Below are 11,010 nucleotides of genomic sequence, written 5' to 3' on the forward strand. Positions count from 1 at the left end.
GTGCAAAACAACGGCAAAGAAGGACGAAAAGCGTGCTGCACGTGCAAATTTTGTTGTTTTGCTAATTAGAAAAAAAAGTGTGCTGCATGTGCAATTTGTTTTTTTGCTAATTAGATCTATTGATGCCATTTCCATTGGCCTCCCCGTTAGACGATTTAATTTTTTTTTGTTTACAAGTTTTATTAACCAGAGCTTCGCTTTTAGCCCTGGCTAAATCTATATATTAACGAAGCTGTGTGCATCTTAAAGTGTTACATGTTTTCAGACTCGTACCCAGTCACTATTTACATGTGTTTTGGGGGTGAGAGAAGATTGGGGGTTAGGTTGAGGCGCGCGAGGTCTCATGGGAAAGAACGAAGAAGAAATAGCGACGCTTTTTTTCCTTCGTACCTTCTTATGAGACCCCGCGCGCGCCTCAGCCTTAACCCCCAATCTTCTCTCACCCCAAAAACACATAAATAACGACTGGGTACGTACGGGTCAGACATGTTTTTATTTCCAATTTCCTTTGAAATAGTTCCGTGTAGGAACAAGTAGTTGAGGGAAGGTTTGCTTTTGTCTCGTAGTTTCCGTTGGAGAACACACACACACACACACACACACACACACACACACACACACACACACACACACACACACACACACACACACACACAAATACAAAAAAAAAAAAAAGAAAAGAATTTTATGCCAAACTTATTAGAAATTGAGTGTTTTAAGTCTAGTATAATTTGAATGGGTCTCTATTTTCCTTTGAATTGATCCCCCTTTTATTTTCATACCACACTGCCAGTTCTTAGGCCAAGGCTGAATGGGCCACATCTTGTTCTTCTTTTTTTCTTTCCTTTTCTCATTCTTTTTTTCTTTTTCTTTTTTTCTTTTTTATAATACAGAGATGACCTGGGAACCAGAAAAGGCGCGTAGTGGTTTATGGGATTATTAGGTTTTGTAAGTGTGATTCGGCCTCAATTAAGGCAGCGAATTTTTTACTCTCGTGGAAAGATTTCTTTGAAAGTTGCGGCCTTCCAATAGTAATAAACTCTTTTCCATTTCAGTAGACTATTTGCTTGCATGCCGTGCAAAAAAAAAAAAAAAAGGTATTTTACTATGATCGCCGTCTTTAAAATTAAACAAAATAAATAAAATGAAATGATAATAATAAAAATAAAAATTCAAAGAAGAGGAAGAGTGTGGAAACATATCATGGGGTATATATTTGCGCAATATTTTTTTTGTGTTTCTGAGTGCCCAAATGTGAAGAGTTCGTAAAACAGCCATTTCTATAAACTACAGCTCTATTATTTTCTTGTTTGGGAAATGCGTGTAAATATAAGGTTATTTTCTCTTAAAGCGGTCTTAAATTTGTGAATTCAGAAGGAGATTGAGGAGACAAAAAACTCGATTCATTGGTTGAGCCGTGCATGATTATGAAATACGAAAAACGACAAGTAGGTTCTTTGAGAGGTTTGCTTCGAAGAACCGTTCATGTACTTGTCATATTCATATTATCTTGCCTTGTCTTCTCTAAATTGTTTTCTAAAATATTCAAAAGGAAGACACACACCATCTGGTAACTAGAGTAAAATAAACCAGTCATCAGCTGGATGGATTATTAAGAAACATTTTTAATGCAAACGATTGTAAAATGTGTATTTTTGTTTTTGGTTTTTTTTGCCTTTCCTCTTTCTCATTTTCTTTGCCTATGCATCCTAACATGGGCTGAGTTTGTTGTTGGTTGTCTTCCTTACCCCAAGAAAATTTTATCCGGATGTTCCAGTTCCTCGCAGAATGTGGTTGAAGAAGAGCCAGTTGGTTTGCTACCACAAAACTCATATTTATTCTGTTTTTACATTTATATATTTTTCACTGAATATCATGCACTAATCTACAAAATACTTGGCGACAGGGCAGCAGTTGAGTTTGTCTGAAAACTCGGATTGTTTTTGGTAGAAATTCTTAGAAGAGAGCTTTTTTCCATGTTTATGCGGAAGGTAATTCTCAAGGCAGTTCGATTCACTTCGATCCAACTTCAGAAACTTTATCAAGTCTACTTCCGACTGCCGTTTGAATATCTAAAATTTTCTTGGCGGGGGTCAGATGAAGTTATTATACGAACACGATATAATTAAGGAAAAGAATAGCAGTGCGAGATGCTTTAAATGTCTGACATTGTCATTTTTGTCACTTACACCTAATTGCAAAACCATAATAAGTATTTACAGAAAACATATTTACATGGCAAATTCCCTTTTATCTTCCTTAACTCAACTTATGATACCGCATGTTGTTTAGGAATAGGCTATTAAACTTATAGCAAACGGAAGTTTTTACCGTTGTTGCAAAAGACTTTTTCTTTTTAGGATTATTAAAACGGAATTTTGATGTGATCAGTTCCTAGTCAGTTCTATGTTCTTATGTGGAATTGTTTCTTTGAAAACTTTTACACAAGGACGTATATACATCATATCTCAGCTGATATCTAGCAGGGTTTCGTTTCTTTTGAATCTTATTATGGAGGATCTGACGTGTAAATGAAATATGAACTGCAATGTGCCTAAATTTCAGGCGCGGATCCACACCGGTTTCCACCGTTTTACGGAAATCGGTCAGATTTTTCATAACAAATTTTCAATAAAGAAAAAACTTTTCAAGTTGCAAGGCTTCATCCAAGGCGAATGAAACTGGCCAATATCGTGACTCAGAAACCCAGGAAAAGGGACTTTAGGGAGTTAAAATCGAAAAAATTTCCAGGAGAGCATTCCCCCGATACCCTTGAAAGTGCACCTTCGACGCTCGTTTAGTTTAGGAAATCGGATCCTAGATCCGCGCCTACTAATAATTTTTTTGAAAGTTTTTTGGCAAATTAAAATCTGTAAGAATTTAACTACTTAACCCTCCCCCCCCTCCCCCCCGCTCCCACCCCCACAAAAGAAAAAAGGAAAAAAAAAAGGTTCTAAAAATTGATTGTTTACGCGTGTAGGTAGATGATATTTTGCACAATGTGTCAGGTGTGCCCTACGGAAAATTGCCATCGATAATGGTGGGACGCTATCTAATTCATTAATTTAACCAACCATAGCGGGGGCACTAAGTGTTAACAAATTAAGACGCCGATAAAGCCAACTATATAGTTTAAACTTCCTCCTCTAATTACTGAATTAGAGGTAGCGTTTTGGATGAAGCCAAAGTTGCATCTCTTTTGTCGGAACATTTATCGATGGATTTTTCATTCCTGGAAACGCCGACAAACAAACTAGGACAAAAGCACCCGAAATATTAATTCTTAGACAATAAAATAAGTCAGCTTAAACGAGTGCTCAAGACATAGGCGTTAGTTCAAGATTTTCCTGCAAGTAAACTGCCCGGATTATTCATTTAGTCAGTCAGTATATGAGAAATTCAAAGCTGCAAGGTTATGAGTGAATAGGTGATCCACTGACTAGGTGGAGTTGATACTTGTACTTTCACGTAAAACATTAAATAATTTCGGAGAGAAAGATTTAAAGGAAAAACTTTACTTTCCCTAAAAGCCTTCGTTTTTACCAATAATATCACCCTCTTTAAAGCCCTGAAGGCCTTAAAGCCTTCTTTATAATAATAATATCACTTTCCACAAAACCTTTTTTCGTACTCCACAATACATTTAAAACTCTCTTACTAGTGCATGACTGTGTCACTGCAGAAGCCGATTTCTGAATTGACAATAGTGTTACACATCGTGATAGAAAATTAGTTTCCGGCTTGTGGGAGTCCATACAATTTTAGAGAGCGTGTCATACATCATTTTGAAGGGCAAAAATCAATATGACATTGTACTGCGACAAAAAAATCACACTAATTTTTGATGTGGGTGTCTAATAACTACAACACCGGCCGCTAAATAAATTACTTATACACGTGAGAGACTACTTTGTCTCTGTTTCACAAGCGCTTTGTTGAAGTATAAAATATGAAGACCAGTGTTTTACATTAAATGGAATGCCTTTGCGAGTAATTTAGGACGGAATTGTCGTTCTTTGAGCTAAATTAGTTCTAGGGCCTCCTATTATGAGACCTAATAATATATGTAATATATAAATATATATATATTTTCCTTCTGCAGGGTGTATTTGCCTATTTAGGGTAATGAAACCCATTGTCGTATATAAATTTTCCGTTAATTTTTCGCTTGGAAACTACTTTATGCCGATCAAATTATTTATTTGGCGTCTGTCATCTAAGTTGCTAATCAGGGCGGATAAAGGTTGGGCGGTGAAACGAGCGCTCCGCTCTTCATTTAATGTGTGATGCGGAGTAGAACTGGCACGAGCGCTCTTTCCGCGCTTCCGGTGCGCTTCAAGGCCGGCGAAATTTTCCTTTATGTAAACCGGAAATCCTATTTTCTTTCTGTAATTTCAGGCAACAAAAGCTAAATAGATAAATTCATTTCATAACAATATCAATAAACAGTTTCATATGTTTGTGTCTGTACGTCTATAAGTCAAACTTGTTGGTCGTATAATGCCAAAATTTGAGTTTAATTTGAAAGTGTTGAATACCTCCTCCTTCCACTAAATATCACCTAATAGTCTTTCGCCGTTTCGTTTGCAAAAGCTTAACACTTCTTAACCTCAATTTTTACATATGTTAAAGGAGGATAAATTTTATATAACATAACAAAAAATTAGATTGATATATATTGATATAGTGGCGTTATACTTCTTCAAACTTTGCTTCTCGGGTGCAACGCGCCATGGCTATTCGTGCAATGCGTTGCAAATCCGGCAGCCGCATGTAAACAAAATTTATTGAGGTTAATTGTAAGGTTTTTTCTCCGTTTTTTCTCTCTAAAACAAAACAAGGTAAACAGAAAAAACTGAGGGGAAACTAATTTTGAAGTTTCGAAGAAACAGAAAGACGTCTGAGATGTTTTTTTCAAAATTAAAGAGAAGGATGATGGTGATTGAAATTAGCATAATTTCACCTTGCACGAGCTGCACGCATTTATAAAATACACGTCATCTAGTTATGAAACACGATCTGCTGTCTTTTAGTTTTGCCATGGATGACATGGATGAGATTTTCCTTCGTGTTTTAGACAGTAGTTAGTTGTTTTTGTTTTGGAATAACATCGACATTGGCGAGTAGCAGAACGAAAATATGATTCAGTGGTAGAGTTATGGAAGTAATAAAAGAAACCCTTTGAAAGAGATGTTTGTCAACTCCAACTAAACCTCCCGCAAAAAATAGCAACATTTGCCTCTCGGAGACAGCGTACCAGCACAAAGGAACGAGGAAGAAGTGCAAGAAAACAATTCAAGCCGCCATAATTCAGTCACAGCGGCAGTGTCTAATGTACAAACCACATCGTATCGCAAGCCCAAACCGAAGTCGAAAACAAGCGACATTTCTAAGCAGAGTCCCAGTCCACTGCATCACACCTTTTTGCTCGGATGCGCTCGTTTCACCGCCCAACCTTTATCCGCCCTGTTGCTAATCGCTATCCCAGTTCACAGTGTTAATTATGCAGCGACGTTTTTCTCTGAATACCATTAAGCGTCCTATATATAATTTAAAAAAAACTGCTTTCTGTATTCAAGGTGTATTTTTCTTTCAATGTAATGAATATCATTGCCTTAAATGAACTTTCCCTTAACGTTTCGGGTAAAAACTAATAAGTGCTGGTCAGTTTATGGATTTCAAGGTACATTATTTTTTACCAACGCGATCCCAGCTGTCCCCAGAATTTATGCAGCAACGTTTTATGCACTTTTACCCACTTGTTAGCGACTGATTACGTGTGCTGAAAACATAACGCCAACAAATTTTCTGTCCTGAAATTGTCATCACCTATCCATGCTGTTTAAACCAGGAAGCAACGTAAGTGGCTATCTTTCTTTCTTTGTCTTTTTTTTTAGTTGCGCATCTCAGCTCGTTATTTTTGTCACTTACACCTAATTGCAAAACCACTGTCTTAGAAAAACTTAAATATTAGATCAAAGTACCAATCTGTCTTACACGTCCACTGTTGAGATAGTTCTTCTAATGAGGCTTATTTATCAACCAGTTAATTTTAAATAAATATTTAAAAGCCAAAACATTGCAATCTTTAAATTCATAGTGGACACCAAGCATAGATAGACCTAGATAGGCAACACTCTTCTTAACAGAAAAGCCAGCGCGGAAATAAAGTTAAGATAACCCGCTCTACCGCGAAGATAGTAATTTTCGAACCATAAGCAATATTACAATGATGCTCGAAAAACAAACTGGTTTTGTTTTGTTGTTTGTTGCCGTACTGTTTATTTCCTTGAGATTTAGCGATGAAATCTTGTAATTAACATTGTTCGCGCCAATAGGCAATTTTCGTATTGCCCAAGGGCCCAGGGACGAACACGATTGCGAGGCTAATGCGGTCAACTTCTTCGCAAAAAATAAAAACAAACATATTTAATTTGCCGCTGAGTCGCTGGAAAACGATAGAAATCTTAAAAATAGTAAGATTTCAAAGCTTAAACTTTACCAGTAAACCAAAGGGATGTCTGTTACAAAAAACAAAATTGTGGGAAAGTTACTTAACAGAAAAAAGAAAAAAGCGACGAAGCCAAAAGAAGAAGTAAACTGTTTAAGCTTGAAAAGGGTAAAGTTTGTTAAAATGACAATATTTTACTCCCTTTAATTATCTTACTTCTAAGTGTTCTATTTTACTCTTGCATATATCTGTAAAATGGAGTTTACACTGCTCAGTATATCTTCTGTATAAAATTTTGTGCTCGAGTTCTTGTCGAGTGATATCTGCATACGTTTTTTTTTTTTTGGTGACTGAATATTTTAACAAATAATGTGAGCTACATGAAAGCTTATTTACCTGTATATTGTTTTAGTCATCTTCGTTTAAACCGATTTAACTTCCTTACAGTGCAAGGAATTTATGCAGGACGTCTGCCGCGTTGATTTCTTTTTTTGCACACTCACAAAATTTTGCATTCGATCGCTCCGTTAGAAAAAATGTCAACTAAAAATGTTTCAGATTAACGTGCAAGCTTTCGACAAGTACGTACATTCCATGGAAGGTATGGCTTAGCAGTTTTAACCATCACTAAAAATAGCATTGATGGATTCAGGGTATTACCTTGTTTAAGGATTTTGAAAGCATCTTCGCATTTTTATTGAACTCACTCACCGACCACTATTTCGGTCAATTTTGGTTATGCTCGTTGTTTTTCTTAATGATGACGAGCTGATTTTCGTTTTGCTGTTTGAAACAATGATTTCTCAAGCCTATGAGTAAGTTTTGAGACTTCCAAAACCTTTCAACGTTTCAAATTTTCCTTTTTTTTTGCTAACTCAGCAGCAGTTCTCTCATGTTTGTTTGTCTTCTTGGTGAGAAGTAACCTGTATTAGCCTCGCTTTCGCGCAAAAACAAGGACTCGTCATAGGCTGCTCGGGAATACGAAACTCACCTATTAACAGGTTCAATGACTTTACTTTCAATTGCAGATTCATCACGCAAAACTATTTCAGCAATAAAAAGAAGTTCTTGTTTCTAGTCCGACCCTCAAAACTTACTTGAAGGAAGAATAAAAGTGTTATTCCGCTTTACTTTTTTTCCCGGCCAGTTTAGAGTCCGTTATGACGGATACCAAATGACCCTGTAAAATGTCCAAGAATATATGAAGAAATAAGCTCATTATTGTTGTTATTATCTATTCATTTTTCAGTTTTGGTTGTTTGTTTGTTTCAAGGAAAATAAAAAAAAATAGCGTTTACACCTCTCCAACAAAAAGAGGAGAATTCAAGAACCGTGGAAAAGTGATGTCACCTGATGTCCCCTGATGTCCATATGACGGTGAATTCATCAACATTCTGTATGCGCTGTGAGGTTAATTGAACAATTTGGGCGGAAGAAACTGATTTTTGCAGCCAAGTGATGCGGCAAGTTCCTCAATTAAAGAAGAAGAATGTCTTACCACGTGAGCTGCATTAAAGAGGATGAAAAGCTTTATTTAAAGAAAGTGCAAATGGTATCGAAAATAGAACACAGAACAATGACTTGCTCCAACTCAGATCCGCATTCTGCATAAGTAGAGGAAGATAACTCCCATCCATGAAGATCAACTGGAAAGAGTTTCTTTCATTAGAAAATCTGAACTACTAAACCGGACGAAAGGCGAATTTTTCTAAAAATGTCTTGGAGTAATAGTCGAGTGGTGTTCAAGGTTTCCGGTGTAGCTATAAAAGAAAGTCAAATTTTCTGGACTGTCCAATTCAGAGAGTTGAAAGAACACAGAACACTTCTGAGTATATTCGAGTTTTTAAGGCAACCGAACTACCTCGACTAGCCTGACGGGTTAATTCAAAATGGCATTTTGCGAAAGAAAGGTAAGTGCAAATTGATGATTTCCCTTCTTTCAAAAATTCTGTAAAAAGAGAAGCAATTAAGAAGACGACTACGTTTTGCAATGACAGCACTGTAACTCATCAGCTCTCGGATGGCCCCTCGAGCACTAAGTCGTTTATCTTCGATTCTCTGAGTTTTGCAAAATATTGGCAAGAAATATTGCACAAAAAAAATTAAACAACAACAAAAAATATATTCCAGAGCGTCTCCATCAAACTTAGCAATACTTCAAGCATGAACTGCAACGGGGTCTCTTTTCATTCAGCTATTTTTTGTTTCTTTGTTTGTTTCTTATGTTACCACCATTCGATAACTATAAACCACACAGACCCAAAATCCCTAGCTTTGAGTCACTCTGAGAGAGGGCCAGAGTTCAAAACCTCAACTTTTTAAACCTGTTAGCTCAGTTGGTAACTTCATTTTTTTCTCTCTCTTCATGTTTGTTGGCTTGTTATTTTGATGTATATTGTTTCACTTGCTTACATAATGGTCATATTGGGGAAACTTGTACTTATCGAATGACTTTTTAATTTTCTTCTTCTTTAGAAAAGTGTCATTTACACCACCTCAGCTGTTCTTCTACTGGTTTTCTCGTTGTATGGAAATTCAGCAGAAAGCAAACCGACAATTCCAACGTTGCAAATTCGTCAAGACATAAACCCTACGGAACAAAGCATCTCTGACGGCTCTGCTGAAGAGAAGTCTGGTTTGCTCGTTATTGCCCCAGAAGAAAAAGATGACATGGCAGTTAGTGACAATAGAGACGAGAATGCTTTGCACTCAGACGGAACAAGCAGACCGCTAGGACGAAGAGCAACATCTAAACGCCAGAATAAGGCAATGCGATTCAAGAGGAACACCACACCGAACCCATGTGTAGAGAGATCCCTTACCAAACCATATGTATTTTGAAACTGATTTTAAAGTATTTAAAATGTATTTTCAGTATTTGAACACTATTTTCCTGTATTTTAATACTATTTGACAAAAAAATTTAAATTTTCGCCCCTGTTTGAAATATATCTTGAGTGTAGTTAAATTGTATTTCATGTAAAGGAAAACCTCTCTCATCAATTTACAATGTATTTTGTTTAATAAATATGATTAAAATAGAGTATTTAAAATGTATTTTGGGCATAGAACCACTAACACTGTTACAAACAGAGTTCAAATAGACTATTTGAAATATGTTTTAAGGGCTTTTATGCTGACTGTAATTAAGATACTTTTAAATAGGGTACTTTAACTCTGTTTTGAGTTGTAAATAAAATGTATTTTGAGACGCATCCACTCACAAAGTTACAAACATAGTTCAAATAGACTATTTGAAATATGTTTTAAGAGCCTAAATGCTGACCGTATTTTAAATCCTTTTAAATAGGGTACTTTAACACTGTTTTGAGTTGTATCTAAAATGTATTTGTGAGACTCATCCACTGACAAAGTTACAAACAGAGTTCAAATAGACTATTTGAAATATGTTTTAAAACCTTAAGAACTGACCGCATTTTAAATACTTTTAAATAGGGTACTTAAACACTGTTTTGAGGTCTATTTGAATTGTATTTTGGGCACACAGCACTCTGACTATAAAAACAGATTATCCATAAACTATTTGAAGTCTGCTTAAAGTCATCAAATGCTTACCTTATTGTAAATACTTTAAAGTAGTGTACTTATAACTTATTATTACTAGGGTGCAATACTGTAATGTCTTTTGGGAGACTTATACTCAGACTATAAATAAAAGTAACAATTGCACAAAGTTAATTTTTAAGCCTTCATCGTGTCACGAACTCATAAATGACTCAAAGCAAGCTGTCACATATTGTGGACCGGATTCTCCTCCCAACAAAGCTCGAAGCTGAGCGAAAAATTAAATCTAAATTTAACTTTAAAAAGAGAAGAAAATTAGGAATAGGTTTTAGCTTTGACTGACAACACGTAACTGTGACAGTGTTCCGATAAAAGATCTATCCGTTCCTCACTGTTCATTACCTGCAAGCTCTCAGCGAAAATCTGCGCGTAGATTTTAGCCGTGATTCAATTAATGCAGTTACGGGACTTTCCATAAGTTTTTTAAAAGAAACTTCTTAAAATCGCATTTTAATTTCATATAGAATTTTTTTCACAAACAGCCGAAGCCGCGGGCCGAGAACCGGATGCACGCGGTCAACAGAGGTTTATCTAAAATAAGCCCTTGAAATTACATAATAAATAAATTATCCAAGCTAAGATCTCACCTCATATATATTGCATCAAGAAACAAAGCTCAGATATGAATAAACTCCGACATATGGTTATCTTTCCCTCATAGATTATTCTGCACATGCATGGCATATTATTTCTAAGATGTCACGCGCGACTGAAATCACGACTTCGCGCCGCGGTTATGTGACAAATGCACGTGATAAACAAACCGTCCTTTGTCCTTTGCTCATTTCAAATTATTGTACCGGCGGTTGCTGTGATGGCGGGTGCGCTTGATTTTACTGTTTGTTACGATCTTACAAAAGTATACATTTCAACTCTGCGGATTGTCTGAACACGTAGATGTTGCATTTATCACGGATCAAAAATGGGTATGACTCCTCAGCGACTGTTATGTACTTTGAAAGGATCTGGTTCAG

General features: G+C 36.2%; 1 protein-coding gene across 1 annotated transcript; it reads left to right on the forward strand.

Annotated features, from left to right (window-relative positions):
* Nucleotides 1–8,228: 8,228 nt before the first annotated feature.
* Nucleotides 8,229–9,292, forward strand: LOC140938255 (uncharacterized). The gene is made up of 2 exons (XM_073387761.1): nucleotides 8,229–8,361; nucleotides 8,927–9,292. Exons 1-2 carry the CDS (start codon nucleotides 8,341–8,343, stop codon nucleotides 9,290–9,292), a joined length of 387 nt encoding a protein of 128 aa, XP_073243862.1. The 5' UTR covers nucleotides 8,229–8,340.
* Nucleotides 9,293–11,010: the final 1,718 nt, after the last annotated feature.

Source organism: Porites lutea, chromosome 5 (genome assembly GCF_958299795.1).
Source record: "Porites lutea chromosome 5, jaPorLute2.1, whole genome shotgun sequence".
Lineage (NCBI taxonomy): Eukaryota > Metazoa > Cnidaria > Anthozoa > Scleractinia > Poritidae > Porites > Porites lutea.